The sequence below is a fragment of the Adelges cooleyi genome, unplaced genomic scaffold (genome assembly GCF_023614345.1).
Source record: "Adelges cooleyi isolate 19-005CV unplaced genomic scaffold, UGA_ACOO_1.1 ACOO_flye_CR_arks_rails_tigmint_CR_PRNA_23, whole genome shotgun sequence".
NCBI lineage: Eukaryota > Metazoa > Arthropoda > Insecta > Hemiptera > Adelgidae > Adelges > Adelges cooleyi.
The window spans coordinates 3,352,522-3,370,872 of record NW_026095893.1 but is presented as its reverse complement, the minus strand read 5'-3'; the positions used below and the strand labels follow the sequence as shown (position 1 = coordinate 3,370,872).

At 29.7% G+C, this 18,351-nt stretch overlaps 4 protein-coding genes across 6 annotated transcripts in view; all 4 read right to left on the bottom strand.

Moving 5' to 3' along the window:
- LOC126835718 (polypeptide N-acetylgalactosaminyltransferase 2-like) overlaps positions 1–1,486 on the bottom strand; it is a 38,640-nt gene extending 37,154 nt beyond the window's left edge. Inside the window, exon 1 of the mRNA XM_050568481.1 lies at positions 1,115–1,486. Within this exon, the coding sequence (XP_050424438.1) occupies positions 1,115–1,222 (108 nt within the window). The 5' untranslated portion in view covers positions 1,223–1,486. The remainder of the gene's footprint in view (positions 1–1,114) is intronic.
- A 1,543-nt stretch (positions 1,487–3,029) lies between these two features.
- Positions 3,030–5,142, bottom strand: LOC126836225 (40S ribosomal protein S3-like). The gene is made up of 3 exons (XM_050569445.1): positions 4,999–5,142; positions 3,330–3,837; positions 3,030–3,262 (listed from the first exon to the last, which is right to left on the bottom strand). Exons 1-3 carry the CDS (start codon positions 5,029–5,031, stop codon positions 3,069–3,071), a joined length of 735 nt encoding a protein of 244 aa, XP_050425402.1. The 5' UTR covers positions 5,032–5,142; the 3' UTR covers positions 3,030–3,068.
- Positions 5,143–6,919: 1,777 nt separating this feature from the next.
- LOC126836223 (uncharacterized) lies at positions 6,920–11,755 on the bottom strand. Of its 3 annotated transcripts, none has more exons than XM_050569440.1 (9): positions 11,539–11,751; positions 11,378–11,466; positions 11,134–11,295; positions 9,568–9,967; positions 8,930–9,150; positions 8,440–8,721; positions 8,170–8,301; positions 7,249–7,633; positions 6,920–7,142 (listed from the first exon to the last, which is right to left on the bottom strand). In XM_050569440.1, the coding sequence occupies exons 2-9, from the start codon at positions 11,449–11,451 to the stop codon at positions 6,990–6,992; spliced, it is 1,809 nt and encodes a 602-aa protein (XP_050425397.1). In that variant the 5' UTR covers positions 11,452–11,466; positions 11,539–11,751; the 3' UTR covers positions 6,920–6,989. The 3 variants fall into 3 exon arrangements, with proteins under 3 accessions (XP_050425397.1, XP_050425398.1, XP_050425399.1); XM_050569441.1 differs by having other exon boundaries at positions 11,560–11,751; XM_050569442.1 differs by lacking the exon at positions 8,440–8,721 and having other exon boundaries at positions 11,539–11,755.
- Positions 11,756–13,141: 1,386 nt separating this feature from the next.
- LOC126836224 (uncharacterized) lies at positions 13,142–17,184 on the bottom strand. The gene is made up of 8 exons (XM_050569444.1): positions 16,876–17,184; positions 16,680–16,776; positions 16,452–16,613; positions 15,985–16,390; positions 15,227–15,447; positions 14,583–14,714; positions 13,595–13,946; positions 13,142–13,529 (listed from the first exon to the last, which is right to left on the bottom strand). The coding sequence occupies exons 2-8, from the start codon at positions 16,751–16,753 to the stop codon at positions 13,377–13,379; spliced, it is 1,500 nt and encodes a 499-aa protein (XP_050425401.1). The 5' UTR covers positions 16,754–16,776; positions 16,876–17,184; the 3' UTR covers positions 13,142–13,376.
- Between the last annotated feature and the right edge of the window lie 1,167 nt (positions 17,185–18,351).

The following is an 18,351-nucleotide window of genomic DNA, read 5'->3' as shown; positions in this document are numbered from 1 at the left end:
ACAAAAAATATTAAATATAATTTCATAATCATTATTATAATATATTTATATAAAGTATCGGCATGATAAGGAACTATTGACGAATTAAATAACAATTTGGAGCAGACAAAGCTGTTTAAGGGAACGGAAAGCGTCAATTTTTTACAAATTAAGACTAAGCCGATTTCAATAAATTTTTGTTTGTTTAATAGTTTAACATCTTCTCTATGGGGGCTAAAAGGCCGATTTTTGGTAACTGTTATTATATGCAATTGTTGAGCCGTCATAATATTTAATAAAAGCTAATAAAAAAAAAAGTATAAATATAGTTTTAACTTATCAGCCCCGTGAAAAAATAAGTTTTAAATATTCATTTGTTATTTTGTTAACTGAATTTATTTATATAAATTTGACATTAGAATATATTATAAAATTGAATAAAATATATTAATCTTTTTAATATACTAACTAGAATTTGTTAACATAAAATATTTTTTAGGGCCTTTATTCTTAAATAAATTTGGTCCTGGAGCGGCAGAGCCTCGACTGGTCTCAATTCGTAGTTTTGTATAAAGGATATTACCATTGAGTATATATTGTATAGAGAAACGATGTTATCGATATATACTCAATGATATTACTTAAAGCATATTATTAAGCTTATATTACTTTAAGCAAGGAGTTATCACTTTTAGCAAGGGTGCCCACAGAGAGGGGCAGGGGGGACAACTCCCCCTAGCTTCTCTGAAAGTTAAAAAAAAATGTATATCCAATATCCCAATTTTTTAAAATCTATTACATAATCATAGGCGCTCCCCCCTGAATTTTCATCTGCGGGCGCCCTTGATTACAAGTACTTATTTCTAACGTGTTGACTTTGGGCGTTGTAATATAATTTTATCGTGTCGACAATGGTCGCATCATTTTACTATGGCAGACCAAAAATTAGTTTTTTTTATTTTTGACTTTTCAAGCACCAGTCTGACGACACGGTTTATGAGGTAACTTTGACACTCGAACTGCTGTTTTAAATTTTCTTGGGAGTGTGCCAAGTGGTTAACAGGAACGGAAAGCAGGACCCATTGTGTGTAAGGATTATTACGGATAACGTACAATGTTATAGAACTCCACGTACCTTGGGGTCTCTGGCGCCGGACTGAACAAAGTACACCACCACAAACATCCACGAAGCGAACAAAATCAATAGCAGCTTGGCGTTCCTTCGCATATTTCCGGCCCTCATAGCTGATTTTGGTGTGTACCGTGTACAACGGCGTTATCCGACCAAAACGGCTCTTGTCGTTAGCAAGTCATTAGCGGCGCTCGTCCCTTAACGAATAGATAATATTATCCGGTGACGACGGTGGTAAAATATAGGGTTTTTTTTTCGAAAGTCGAGTAATGTGCGTGTGCGCGAGTGCACGCCAAAATCCCAAAACGAAACACGACAACCGTTCAAACGTGCTACACCGAGCGGTGCCAAACGTTGACTGTCGGCGACTCGTGCTGCGCCGCCACCGACGGACCATGGACGCTTGTGAAATACATTATGACCCGTGAGTCGCGACCGGCCTGCCCAACAATTCAGTGGAGCCCCAGGTTTTCCCCGAAAAAGTCACCTTTGAATTAAAGTCCATTTGTAGTGGGTTATCATTTTACTATAATATTTTTTTATGTAGGTACAGAACTAATGAGGGAGGACCCGAGGATTCCGAGCTCCGAGGTATCGACCTAATTTTTGGGCCGTTGATTCCACTAATTGTATAAGGGCATTGCCAAACTGGACGATGATGGACCGTAAACTCCTACAAAAGACAGTATGGTCTCTTCAACACTAATCTCTAAACTTACTGACAAAAAGTTAACTTTTAAAATTGTAATTTAATAATTTAAATAAAATTAGTTCAAATTTTAATTATTTAAGTATAAAAATAATTTTAAATATTAATGATCCATGGACGTAGCCTACGTCACGTAGGTAATGTACTAATATAATAAATTATAAAATCACCGATCCAAAAAAAAAATTAAAACACTTTGTTTTTAACAGACTATTTTATGAATAAGTTCACGAACTCCTCGTTGATATTTGGCTTTTTCTTCCTCAATAAATTCATACTTTAAAATATTTAAAAATTTTCTTTTATTTTGTACCTATCTTATTTTTATGTTTGTTTCAATTTGTACTTCTATAAAAACATAATTGTAGACATTATTCTAGACCTAGTTGTTTAATTTTTCTGTACCCGTTTGTACGAGATTATCAGTTTACGATTTTGGTTATCTCTTTAGTCAGTCAAAAATCATCCGTGCTATTATGTCATAAGTGCAGTGTACAATAGCACAATGGACCACTGCAGTTAAGTGGGCCCTTCTGTTCCAAAGCAAGTACCTCTAGTCATATTGGCGCGACTAGGTCTGAATCAATCGCTGGTATCGGCGTAACTAGGATTTAGAAGTGATCGGTACTAAAGCCCTAAAGAATAAAGACTATAAATAAACACATTACCCTTCTTCTTCCCCAATCGGATAAAGACGTATATCTTCAAACTGAGGAAATTAAAAAGAATGAATATAACGAATTAAGCGTCTGTTAAATTTGACTTTAATGATGGAAAATAAATGGACATCATAATATCACAAACACCGGTACTCTACAAAATTATTCAGATATTTCTCGTCAACCCAGTTGTGAGCCGTTTTCTTTATAAATAATATAGGAAAAGAATTTAAAACTAGCTACCAAGTTTGATAGACCAAGAAACATATAGTTCGTAATTTATAATATTATATTTTAAGTTTCAATTACCTACTATGTTTTTTAACACATTTAGTTGAACATTTTTTTAATAATACAATTAAAATTAAAGGGGAGGGAGGACAAAATATTTCTTATTGATTGACTGTACGAATAAAGAAATAAATACAGTTAGTTGTTCAATAATAATAGTCTTTGCAAAAAAAAGAAAAAACATAGATACATCTTAAATGATCTTTTCAGTATCATAATTTACATAGGTATAACTTTTCAATAAATAACACATAATAAATGTTTTTCGAAAATTGTTTAATTTTTTAGATTACAAAATCTATACAACAGGTACTGGTGCAGCCGGTACAACTGGAACTTCCGGTTTGGATTTAAAATCACTTGTTGGTACAGTTGGTAAGTCGTCTTCTTTGGGATTTGAAACAGTAACATTATCAGGCAATGGTTTCTTTGGTCCAAGTTTACCCGACTGATCCCATGGCAACATGATTTTAACCTTGATTCCCAACACTCCTAAAAATTGGAATACGCAAAACTGTGAACGTTTCTGGTTTTGAATAAATAAGTACATCTTACATACCTTGTCTCAGTAAAACATGCCTTGTTGCCATGTTTACATAATCGTTAACAGGATCACCGCTGTGTATCATAAGACCATCAACAAATTTCATTGATTTAGCTCGCTGTCCTCTTAATTTCCCCGATACGACCACTTCACATCCTTTGGCTCCACTTTCCATAATAAACCTTAATACTCCATAACATGCTCTCCTTACTGCTAAACCACCAATGAGCTTGTAACGTAAAGATTCAGCTTGAGCAACAGCACACAATCCACGTTGAGCAACCTTTTCGGCAAATAACTCTACTGCCTTTTCTTTGAAGTCAAAACGTTTTTGAATGAGTGACGTTAGTTCACGGATACGGCGTCCCTTATCTCCCAATACATTTTGAGTGCGGGTAGCTGAAATAACAATTTCTGTACGTGACGGTGCAGCACGCACATCAACACCTGAATATCCATCTTCAGCCAATTCACGAGTGAGAAATTCGTTTAGCTCTGCTCGCAACAAACCGTCTGATACAAACTATAATTAAAAAATATTGTGTAATGCAAATGTTTTTTTTGGAACAAATCTACTTTACCAGCACCCTTTTAAAAAAAAAATTTTTAAATCGATAGTACTTTTAATGCTGATTACGAATTTGCAAACATTTTTGCGGGACAAACTTAGTTTGATAGTTATAGACATTTTGAACATTGCCGATATTGACATATGAAGGTACCCATCGCGCTGTACATCTACACTTTATTTTTCGATTTTATACGATCGTTAACAGAAAATGGTATTACGAAGGGGGGGGGAAGGACCACGATGTGCTGGGGAAAGTTGACCCGTCGGCAGCATAGGTAGACATCCACCTATATAAATCCACCCATATATCAAGAGTAAGACTTAAAAAAAAAAATTTTAAAAAAAGGGTGCCTGGTAAACTAGATTAATACCTTTTTTTTTTAATAACCATTTATTTATGACTCAACTATTCATACAAATATTTAATCCTTTAGATATATTAAAAAACTTATATTTTAGTCAAGAAACTTAGCAAGGTAGACCTAAAATAATTTTCAGAATTTTTTTTATCAATAGAATCATTAGCTTTACTAAATTTAATCTATTGAATTAATTGTTGATAGTATCAATATGATTATACATGTCTCTTCTAATTGTGCTATTCAAATGAAGTGACTATTGTTAAAACAATTTTGATAGATTTAATAAAGTTTAGAACATCACAAAATATATATATATATATATATATATTATGTACTTGATACATTATATTAAGTACATGAGTAATATCTTTTAATCTTTTCCAAGTATAATTAAGTTTAATTAACTAACCACATTTGTATATAATAAGCATCTAAGCAAGTACTATTGTACATTCTTGGTCTATTAATATCTAATAAATAAATATCTATCTAAAATTGAATAATATCCATATATATATATTCCATATTTATACATTTTTAACAAAGGAATTAAACAAATTAATGCCATTTTGAAAATTTAAAACCTACAACAATATAAGTTGCTGGAGTGTGGAGTATAGTATATATTTATGTAAACCTATATTACAAAAAAACTGTCTTAAATACAAATTTGTAATTTTTATCCACTGGCATCGACACATTATTAATTTCAAAAACGCATATTATTAAAAATTAACAAAGCTGTACATACCCTCTTCTTTACGGACGTAGTTTTTGTCGGCATTATGGATTTTATATATTGATATTTGAATAATTACAGAAGTAAAAATTACAGAGAATAAACAAATTTTAACGCGTAAACATTGTTATCAATCTAATGAAAGAAATACTCTGTAGTCAGTACAGCCTTAAAAGATAAGGTCGGTTAACTCCACTCCCCCTCGCCATCACGTCATGGCAAAAACCTTTATGGCATTCACCACTTTAACGCTGAGCGCTACTATAGCTATCGTTTTATAGGTTAGGAACTTAAATAATAACACCACTACCGCTAAATTTTAAAAAATGGGACTGTTTTTATACAAATTAATAACTATGTCATATTGAAATTATACTACTTCTCGCCTTTCAGTAGTCAATGTTATTGTTTATTATGTACAAAAACAATTTTTGTTGGTTGTAAATAAGCATTAAATAGTATCTGTATTTTCTAATTTTCTATACCCAAGACAAAATCTTAAGAGAGAAGTGGTTGGTGGCTTTACAAATAAAAAATGTCTGAGTTTTTAACTGACAACACTGTGTAGTGTGTGTGGACTGTGGTTTGAGAATAAGTAATAACTATCCAATCTACTCTTGATCTTTCTGATTATTTAAGTTCTTTCTGGAATTTTAAGTACCTACTGACAGGGAGAATAAACCAAGAAAAACTTGAAGTAAGGAAAATTAAAAATTTTAAAAAGATGCATTTAAATATTAAACTATAAGAACCTGTAAGTATTTATTAAACTATAATTTTACCTATTATAACTATTATTATAGATGATCTTTGGGATAATACTTCAAGCAGCATGATCAAATGATCACACACCAACTTTTCTGCAGCTTCACAAATTATTATTGGCATATAGTATTCATAGCCACCTAAGAGCTGAAATTTTACAGTGAATATGTATACTTCATTGACTCCAGATCTTCTAAGATTGTGAAAAGGAGCCAACTACCAGGGCCCAAGAGACCAAATTATCGAACGTGCTAATAAATAATGATAGTTTTAAACTGGTGTCTGGTAATGGAAACAGTGTGCTCTTTTGTCAAAAAAATAAAACTTTACTGATATTGCGCTTATGAAATATTGTTTCTATCACCACAGACGCAATTAAGGGGGGGTGGTGGTCTGGGGGGTACTAGCACACCCAATTTTTAATTAAGCACCTTCTAATATTTTTCGTATTAAAACCTCTGCTTACAAAAATGTTTAGTATAAAAAAAACCACAAGCTTTTTGTAGAGTACAATAGAGTAGCTTTTATAACACCACAGTATTTATTATTCACTATTCAGTATTTTTTATTAATTTCAGGTGGCTCTCACACTTCCAATTTGTTCTGCATCTTTTTAACATTCGTTTTCCAATATGAAATTAAAAATGTATTTAAACAAGTTAATAACTAGCTTACGTCTAAAAGTTATGGTACATTAAATACTAATGTCTAATACTAAGGTTACAGGGATTGAAAGTGGGCGGTTTTTATAGTGTTTTATACAAATAACATTTAAGAAAAAAGTGGTTTTAATAAATTTCGACCATGTCAATTTATTTTCTAGGAAAAAGATGCACCAATTCAGTTGTGCTGGAAGCTCCAGCAGTAATCATTCTTCTATAACTTTTATATCATAGTTACATAGTTTTTCTTATTCTAGTTGACTTAAGCCAACATTGTCTGGAAAGCAATAAGAAAAAAATTCAAGATATTTTGATTTCAAAATCTTACAAAAGCAAGGTGTAGAACTTTATTTTTCCAACACATTTTTATTTTAGTCATAAAGTTTGAAATTTGTATTTTACAGTGAAAATACTTTTAAAAATTAATTGGTTATAAAAAATGAATTACTATGTCAATACTAATAGTAAAGTACATTTAGTTAGAAATATAGCTATTCAACTAAAAATTACCAAACAATTAAGACATATTTATTTATTTATTAAGACATATTTGTATTTAATTATAGTCTTAAATTATTAAGCTTGAATTCCTGGGTAATAAATTTGTTGATCTTTAGGACAATTTGTGTTGGGTTTGTCATTTTGTTTCTTAAACCGATCGCAATCAATTAATGACAACGATTTGTCAAAACACAAGCGCACCTCATCAATATAAGTAATCTTTGTAGTCTAAAATAAGGGGGAAAAATGAATTAATTACTTCTCAGTTGTCCATCAAAGCTAAAACAATAAACTATAAAATAAAACAACAATTGTTTTTTTAAACAATACAGACCTTATCTGTGAAACAATCAATAAAAGGCCTTTTGCCCAAACCATTTTTTAATGTTTGCCAAAATTGTATCATAGGATAAGTGCCATTTGGTTTGATACTTCCTTGCGACAGTATATCGTTCAATGGGTATTGCTTGTTCCAATCTAGTCCTTGTTTGAAATATTTGAATTCAGAATCTAAGACCGGAATCGACATAGCACAAGTACCGTGTTTTTTCCATTCGTGGCGCCATAATTCTCCTTCTTTTTTATTCACCCATGACTTAGAGTCTTTGACTTCGGTCCAGCGATTTTTCAAATCAGATTTGATGCTACCCAATTTTTCAATATGGAACGCAGTTTGGTTGTTGCAATAAGATGGACCAAACGTTCCCACTTTAGTTGGCCTATCAAATGTTAATTAAATTGTACTTATCGTTAAGTACCATATATCATTACCACACATTTCTTAATTTACCACAACATTATAATGTAATGGTCAAACTGTGATGTTTAATTAATAGTTAAGTAATTAGGACTACTAAAAAAATAATGTTCTTATAAACATAGCTATGAAGAATGCATTTTACTCAGTCCATAGTGATTTTAGAGCAAAAACACCTAAAATAAAATCGAAAGATAACATATTTTGGAGACAATAACTTGTAGGATTTTGAAAATAATAGTGTAAAAAAGTAAAGTAATTTAAAAAAAGTAAAGACATGTGATTTTAAATGTTAAATATTAGGTTTATCAAAAAAAGGATAAGACATTAGGTCCAAATTGTTGTCATTTTTTGTTTTCGTTATGGGTATTTTTTGCTTTAAAATCATCACAGAGCGAGTAAAATACATTCTGCAAAGGTACATTTTAATGCTAGAAAATTGGGTGGATAGCGTCCTCTTAATATAAGGCCTAAATATTTACTATACACTATTTTTACCAGATTCCATGAATTGTCCATTGATTACGATTTGCTGGCAAATTGCATGTATGACTACTTGAATCAATAGTCCATGTATGGCAAAACGTATAGGGCCATGCTTGAGAAAATATTAAATAATCCCATTCTTTTCTATAAACCATAACATTTTATTTTTTATAGAAAAACAAATCAATTATGACATTATAAAAACATTATTTAAACAAATACAACACTGATGTTTGATTATTAACAACATTTTAAATAGTACTTGTAAAAAAAAATTAGTACCGTAAAATGTATGGATACGAGTTTGATCTATTTAGATTACGATTATACTGAGTATTGGTATGAGGCTGATACGAGTTGGACCTGTTAAAGTCATAGTTGGGTTTGTTGTTGGGACGTGACTGAGGAGATTTTGATTGACTCAAATCACCGTTAACTGTAATATTAGGATTTGACTGATTGTCATTGGATCGGTTAGAGTGACGAGAAGTCTTAGTTATCCACTCGTTGTTTTGGTTAACCGGGCTTCGTTTTGACCTCACAGTAGGCAATACCTTTGAGTGCCTGAAAATATATACTTTTGGAACTTCTAGTATTTAATTTATTTTAATGGCTCTTAATGGCGATAAAACATTAAGATTTAAATGAAATGATATGATATTAGGTGATGATGGTGACATGGTTAATGATAGTGGTGGCATTAATAAATGAAAAATAAAATATATAAACTGGTTTTATAATTTATATACTTAAAAAAAATATCCATACTTACTCATTATTAGTCAAATAAGAAGCATTTTCATTAGAAATAGCAGAAACGTCATGAGGTGTCATGTGATCAAGATACAAAATGGGTTTTTTCGAATCACAATCTGTTAACGGCAAAGTTGACAAAACACTTCTTCGTGTTTTTTCAATACCATCACAATCGATAAGTTCTAAATTTTTGTTAAAACATATTCTGATTTCATCTAACAATTGCTCTTTTGTGTCCTGAAAATTACACAAAATCAAATATGAAAACTAAATATTTTTTAGATAATAAACAACTTTAAATATAATTAATTACTAAGTGGGATTCAACATGAACAAATCAATTGTTAAAGAACATAAAAATGAGTTGTTTCGAAGCAAAACTAATACATTAATGCATTTTGTCAAATTCTTCCGAAACAAAACTTATTTTTTTATCATTCCCGAAGGAAAGAAATCATAAAATTGCATATCTCAACAATTTATCAGAATGTAGTATCTTTAAAGTTCCATTCCTGAAAAATTTGTCTGAACACAATAATAATATAATAGTTCTGCTTTGGAAGAATCTTATTCTGTTTCAACCTTTGTTTACAATTACATATGTCATTAGTACAGTAACCACTGTTTAACTGTCTGATTATATTTTATACTTACACTTCTATAAAAACAGCTGATAAACACATTGACTTTTAGTACAGATTTAATTTTTTTCCAATAATCATCAACAGTTAGTGTACTGTTAATTTTAATGTCAGCTTTCTCAAGAATATCCTTCATAGAATAATTGCCTTTAGCCCATTCAATGCCCTGAGAAAAGTACTTAAACTCTGAATCCAATGCTGGCAAACTCATAGCACATGTACCATGCTTTTCCCATTCATGGAACCAAATACTTTTTTTATTGGAAACCGTAAAATTAGCGGTATTGTTTTGAGGTAACTCAATATCGGTCCAATATTCATCAAGTTCATTCTGAATACTATGAATGATTTTTGGGTCAAATTCTTCAGTCTTGTTGCAAAAATGTGGACCTAATGTTCCCAATTTCGTTGGCCTAAACAATCAAGAATCATAATAAATAACTTTGTTTAGAATCAGAAAAATATACTAAGAAATATTCAAGAATATGGGTCAAGGTCAAAAAGTCTACTTGAGTTTAACAAGGATCTATGAAATGAAAATAAGGTCGTGCTAAATTAACCTTTTTACCAAATAAAATTATAGGATTATGTAATTTAATAAATAACAATAATTTGTTTTATAGATGACTTAATATTTCATATTAAAATATGAACCATCATGTTACTCAAAATGTACTGTAATTTTAAATACAATGTCGCACTGGATCTTATGAGATAGTCAAACATCAATTAGTGTATTGGATCAAATTTTGCTATGAGTTTGTGCAATATTAATATTAACTAGTCCCTGCTTGATAAATTCATAAATTACATCACTGATAAAACAGAAGATAATATTGTTGGCCGCTAAAAAAACAAATTTGTTATATTTGCAATTTTTTTTCCCCACGAAAAGTAGTGTATATTGTTTTTTTTTGCTATAATTTTAGGTACATGTGGAGCCTAACATAATTTTTATGACGAGTGAAATATAATAGTTTTTGTTTTAAAAGGCACAAATGAAAATCATAATAGTATTTAATATAAATGATTAAATTTACTAGTTTTCGTAAAGGCAAATTAAGATAGTTACTTTTCATAGCAGTAACAGGTCTCTATATAGATTTGTTTAATCATTATTTTTTTTTTTATAATGGAAAATTTTACAAATTATAAAAGTTCAAATATCAAATACAATGTTTTTCAGTTTTTCGTATTGGATTTTTTTTTTTATATTGATTTATTCTTTAACAGTTTTTTTCCTTAAATTGAATAAATCTGATCTTGGGTTGGGTATTGGCATTTTCAATAAGTTTATCAGATAAAAGTTACATTGACCCAACCCTATTATGAAATTTAAATTACATAAGTTTCAAAAATAGAATGTAGTATAAGAGTACACCATGGATCAAGGTCTAGGCTACAACAACTTAACCTATGTTATTTCATTATAATATAAACTGTTGGAAAACATATTATATAAAATAATTTTAAATATGTATTAAACATTTTAAATTATAGTTAAGTTGGATAGCAATAGAATTATTGAAAATCCGGAATTGAGTAAAAATAAATTATTTTTAACAGAAGAAATACAAACCAAATTCCATGAATAGTCCAACGAGTTTTATCTGGAGGAAAGTGGCATTCGTGTGATGGGTTATGTTCTTTCCACGTATAGCATAATGTCATCGGCCAAGTCTGTGTGAATATTAATATATCCCAGTGGTAAGGATCTGAAGCAGGCCGCTTTATAGTCAATCTATAGGTACATTTAAAATCAAAATTATAAACCTACCTACAGTAATGAGAGAAAAATGATTAAAAAAATAATGTATTCCTACCCTAAAAATAAAGTCCCCAGGGCAAATGTCACAATCGCTGCTGACAGCAGTGTTGTCTTTTTGTTCATAGTCATTTTGGAAATTTTATGCTAATAATAATGTATGATTAATACAGAAAAATGGTACGTTTTGAATTCAAATTTAAAATATAGTAATATTACCTAAAAACTGTACTTGCTTACTTAAAATTACATCGAGCGCATTATATCACATGGAAACAGAATGAGCGAATTTGCAATACTGCCTTGTAACTGCAAGCATACTGCATAACCGTTCTATTACATTTTTGTAATAGGTCAGCAGTTAGCTCAAAAGTAAAATTGACACTGATTGCTGATATAAATTAACACAGGGACACAGGTCAGAGATATATATAATAAACTGATTATTAACTAGTGATAAGAATGGAAGTCAGCTCAGCCATTTTTGTGGGATTTATGTATTTGTGTATAAAACATAGACCTATAAAGAATCTTTATAGGTCTATGGTATAAAATAATCTAAAATATATATATATATATATATATAAATATGCGATTCTGTGTTATCAACTTAGCTTGTAATTGTTATAAACATATTACATATTTCTATAATTGAATTTTTATTTCAAAATTATTAATTATTTAATATTTTATCTATACGATTTACTAATTATTTATTTTTACAATAATTAATTTAATCCATAACTAAAATATGTATAAAAACCAATTTCTTTTTACACAGTCACAGTCGGTGGTCTGTCAATGCGAGTTTTTGGGAATTTGAGCAGTAGGCTAAAGACATTTTTCCAAATCTATCATTAATTTAAATAGAAACAGAAGTAAAGCCAAAATTTAGGCTATTCGAGCACAGTACAAAAAAGAGCATTGTCCACCATAAATTAAAATTTACGCCAAGTAAACTTTTAAAAATATTTTTATCTATGCAAATGTTTTACTCATACATTACTACCAAATTCATTCAAAAACACACATCATTGTAAAATCAATACTTACTTATCAAAATTTAACAACATCTCTCTGCACTAAAATTAATAATGTCATAATAGTAATCAAGCACTCAAATACTCATATGGATTTCTCCAAGCCATACAAATTATGAAATAACTGAAGTAATATTAGTTTAAAAAAAACGAAAACTGCTATAAATAAAATAAAATTGTAACAAATTTGTAGTTCATAAGTACATGCATAATTTGAATACTTATATATATACATATATTTTTTTTTTTGTAATAACAATGAATATTTTAATATTTCTACGAGATCTAGTCTTATAGAACTTAATTTATTTATTAATAAACAATCGTAAATGAGAATTACAAAGAACTTTGTTGCCAAAATTTGTAATTAAATTGGCATTTGTTAAATGGGACCTATGTTACATATTTAACCACAATAGTTATATATATATATATTACAAACACAATTTTTTTTTTGGTATTAGGAACAATTTCAAATATTTATTTTATAGTTTACTTAAAAATAATGAATAAAATACAATTATAGTCTTCTGATACAGGATCAAACATTCTTAGGATGTCACTCAAAACCTTATGCTATTCTTTCTATAACTAAAATAGGTCCAAAAAAAATGTACAGCAGATCTAAGTGTGCAGTTCTGAAATTTGTGGTAAAGAAAAAATTAATTAGGAGCACAAGAGTTTTCTATTTACAGGAATTATATAAAATATGATATATATATATATATTAATTAGGGTGAACAGAATAAAATTAGTATAAAACAAAAATCACTTTCATAATATTTTAAATTAGATACACTTTAATTTGCATCAAAGATAAATAAAAATACTACTCAAATTATATAAAATGTTGATTAAAATTAATTTTATGAATGTGGAGATTTTTAAGAATTTTAGATTATTAGCTAAAATTTAATTTCTGTTACAGAAACTAGGTATTATATAAAGTAAAGAGAAAAATAAGTTTTAAAACTAAAGCATGAGTATAAATTCCTTCTGTCTCATCGTCACTTTAAATTATACTTGAGCTCCTGGGAAATAGATCCGTTGTTCGTTTAGACAATTAGTGTGCGATTTATCAGAATTACTCTTTAACTGGTCGCAATCAACTAACGTCAATGATTTGTCAAAACACAAGCGTAGCTCATCAATATAAGTGACATTAGTTTTCTAAAACAAACAAAAAAAATTGATTTTAACTATACAAATATAATTGTTAAATAAATTATACATACCTTATCTGTGAAACAATACATTAAGGGTTTTTTGCCCAATCCAGTTTTTAATGTTAGCAAAATCTGCATCATAGGATAAGTGCCATTTGGTTTGATACTTCCTTGCGACAGTATATCGTTCAATGGGTATTGCTTGTTCCAGTCTAGACCTTGTTTGAAATATTTGAATTCCGAATCTAAAGCTTGAATTTCCATGGCACAAGTACCGTGCTTTTTCCATTCGTCGCCCCAATATTCATCTTTTTCAGTCCACTGGTTTTTCAGATTTGACTTGATGCTATCTAATGTCTCCAAGTGGAACATTGTTTGATTATTACAGTATAACGGGCCGGATGTTCCATCTTTTGTTGGCCTAAATAATAAATTTAAAAAAATGAATACTTTCAAAATACAGTTTTTTATTATTAATTTCCAAGTTCTTAAAAAAAAAATACTTGATACGATGTACAAAATTGAATAAATCTTAAAAAATCTATATTTTATTTTGATAATTTTCAGATTAGTCTTTGTTTATTTTCTGACATTTCAGACCCATTACAGAGTCTATCTTCAGTGCGATAGTCACCATTTCACTGTCACAAATTGTATAGTTTATGAAGTCGCGTCAGAGGAACAAACAAATAAACAAAGACTTCAATACATCTGTAAATTATCAAACTAATTTTTTTATCCATAAAAGACAATTATAATGTATTTTTTTAGTTTATGTTATTAAGAAAAAAAAGAGTGAAATCTTGTTGTGTGGTGCGACTAATAGTTTGGGTTCATTAAAATTACCAAAGTGAAAAGGTAAACTATCAATTATTATTTTAAAAAAGAGAGGAAGAGAGGAGAAGAAGAAAAAATGGATTAGAGAAGTAACTTTTAAAACAAAAATTTTAGAAACAAACCCTTCACTAATTTTCACACATTTTCCATATTATTAATAATAAATATATAACTATATAACACAATATAAATTCTAAAATATTTATTAGCAAATTTTTACCATATTCCACGAATTGTCCATTGGTTACCATTTTCAAGCAAATTGCATGATTGACTCCCAGAGTTCATTTTCAATTTATGGCAAAAAGTATAAGGCCAAGCTTGTGAAAATACCAAATAATCCCATTCTTTTCTATAAAAAAAAAAATTAAAGCTTTTAAATTAACCAACTATTTTTACTACATTACAATGTGTATCCATAGAGATGCAACTTTTCTAAAATGTAATTTATATTTTTTATCAACACATTATTCAGTAATAAAACAATTGTGCAAACTGTGTTGCAAAAAATTAAATTTCAGCTAAGAACTGATATTTCTTTAATTTTTGTTTGTTTAAAAAAAAAAAATGCATGTATTGCCGCCTTTATCATTCTGGTATTTTAGCCAATTTGAACTTTGTGTAATTCGGTTTTTGTAGATCTTATTTTATAATTAATTCTTCACTTTTGAAATTATACATCTCTATTGTAATTATAAGAAAAAATATAATATGTCAATTTACATATATATTGTACAATACATATCAAATTTATTAGAAAGCTTTCTGACCAAAACCATTACTTATCAAAAAAACAAATATGACTTACAAACAACTTTTTGATGGATTTGTACGGAAATCAACTTAATACAATGATATACTTACGCATTATTAGTCAAATTAGAAGCAGTTGTGTTAGAACTAACAGACACATTATTGGTTGCCACGTGATCAAGATACAAAATTGGTTTTTTTGAGTCGCAATTTGTCAATGGAGAAGATGTTTTAACACCGCTTCGAGTTCTTTTAATACCATCACAATCGGTAAGTTCTAAATTTTTGTTGAAACATATTCTTATTTCTTCTAACAATTGCTCTTTTGTATCCTAAAATTGTATAGACAAATGACATCATAATTGGGAACAGAGCAAGGTTAATTTTTGAATAACAGATAATTTTTAATTTGTTAAATTATTTTAATTTAACTTTATGGATAAAAGATAATTTCTTTATTGACTATGTGTAGTTAGGTAAAACATTAATTTTAATAACTCAAAACTGTTAAATAATGATTAAATTAAGGATTATTTTATTTACCATTCAATTTCTATACAAAAATTATTTAGAATAATAACTTACACAGATTGGGAAATTCAAACTACTTTCAAAATTATTACACACAATTTCTACATTTTGGATTTTAACTTAAATATATTATCGCTCAATTTAATTAACTTTCTAACTTTAATTTTTAAGAAATAGTTAATGTATAATAAATAACCAATATTGTTTCAACAGATTTTAGATAAGCTGACAATATTTCTGGAGTTTTATATAATATATATATATACACACTGTTACTTATATATACTATTTGTTTAGTTTTGGTAAATTGTTTTGGTTAAAAAATTTTTTCAACTTACATTTTTGAAAACACAATTGACGTATACATTGACTTTTAGTACAGATCTAATTGCTTTCCAATATTCGTTAACATTTAAAGTACTATTGACTTTAATGTTTGCTTTTTCAAGAATATCCTTCATGGAATACTTTTCTTTAGCCCATTCAATACCCTGATAGAAATATTTAAACTCTGAATCCAATGCCGGTAAACTTGTGGCACACGTACCATGTTTTTCCCATTCATGGAACCAAATACTTTTTTTATTGGAAACTGCGGTATTAGCATTTGTAGTATTTTTTTGAGGTAACTCAATATCTGTCCAATATTCATTTAGTTCATTCTGAATACCGTAAATGGCATTTGGGTCAAACGCCAGGGTCTTGTTGCAAAAACTAGGTCCTATTGTTCCCAATTTTGTTGGCCTAAGCATTGGAAATACCCAAAATGAGTAAAAATAAATTACAACAGATAAAAGTTACAAACCAAATTCCGTGTATAGTCCAACGTTTTTTATCTGGAGGAAAGCGACACTCATGTGTTTTATTTATTTTCTTCCATGTATAGCAAAGAGTGGACGGCCAAGTTTGCGTAAATATTAAAATATCCCAGCTGTTGGGATCTGTAGCTGGCTTCGTCATTGTTAATCTATTAATACAGTTGAATTCAATAATCTACTGTGTAAAGGGGAATAACAAATCATTTTATGCTTACCCTAAGTATAATGTTCCTAGGCCAAAAGTTAGAATTGCGGCCGACAACAGCACTGTTCTTTTATTCAATGCCATTTTGAAAACAATTTTAAGTAATGCTGGAAAAACAGTTATTAAATAGGTTATTCAATGGTGTCGCTTACTGAAAAAGATTTCAATATACTTATAGGTGTATTTTAACAAAATAATTCACTTACTCAAGCTTTAGAAGAGAGTATCACAAATATTAGGTACGGATTGCGTTGTGGACACTGTTTGAACAGATTGTACGATTGTATTAATTTCTAAATCGAAATCTGGTACACTTAACGAATATGAATTAAAAATGAAAGTTTTTTGTTAAGTGTCATACGGACAGTATAAAAACCATTTAACTAATACTGTCTACTGAATACAAACGAGTAATGACAACTGACGAGTGACGTTTGTTCAAACACAACAATATTTGTATTATCCATAAAAAGGCGTAATAATAATCGATATAGACAATTTATACACATAGACACAAGAATGAAGGGACGGTGCGTTATATTGCGGGGGGGAAGTCAGTTTGGGGGTTAGCAGCTGCGCACTTTGGACCTGCCAATGCTGACGATGACCGTAGCGCATGCGCAAGCGTAAGTAGCCAATCAAAAGTGGGCAGCTCGCTGTACCTTACCCCTCGCGTTTGTATCACTCCCGCATCTACAAACGGCTGTTATACTCCGTCCTTTCTTTCCTAAGCTGTGTTTAATGTTTATAGTTCATACTTTATACCATAGTCCTTTATTATTAGACGAAGCATCCGGGTGGGATGCGAGCACGACTATCGTTGTATTTGGATATATAATATTATATACACTTATAAGTTATATAAATGTATAGGTATCATGGTGGATTTCTATAAATCCACCTTAGTAGGTAAATAGCATAGACCTATAGGTCTATGGTAAATATAGATATATTATCAAACTGAGAAGTCGAATGCGCATGGGCACATGACCTATAACGTCATCGAGTCCCGCCGACAGCGCAGTCATGTCGGCGAACTGCATGCATGCTTCCGTCTTTTTTAATAGTCGTATAAGGAATAATGTTATGGTTTATGGATGCCGTGGCCTGTGGCGACGCCTGCATTATATTTGTAAGGAAATGAGCAGGCCCGGACAGTTCTGTGATATCACGGAATCAACCCGCCATGTTTTCAGAGGACAAATACTATAATTGTTTATATATTATATTATATAAAAATTAACTTATTTGTCCTCCGAAAATATGGCCGACTGATTTCGCGGGCGACATTGCTGATTGCTGCCCGTGTAATTTGTTATCAGTGTCCACCGTCCATTCTGATTGTAGTATTCTTTGCTACATTCTCCAAATTAGTATTTCCGCACGACTACTTTAACATTAGAAAATTTCAAAAACGAAGTCGGCAAAAATGTATATATGTACATATAGTATATATATATTTACATATGTATGTGAGGCAAAAAGGGACCTCGTCTCAAAAATAAAATTTTGAATTACTGGTTATTCCAAATTTTGAACGTTTTGGGAACACAATTGGCCGTTATATTAGTTTGAATTTATTTTCAGAATTTGGATTTTTTGAGAAGAAACGCTTAAAAGTTTTGAAATGTTGCTAATTATTATATTTTACAAACTTAAGGAACGAAACTTAACCAAAAATT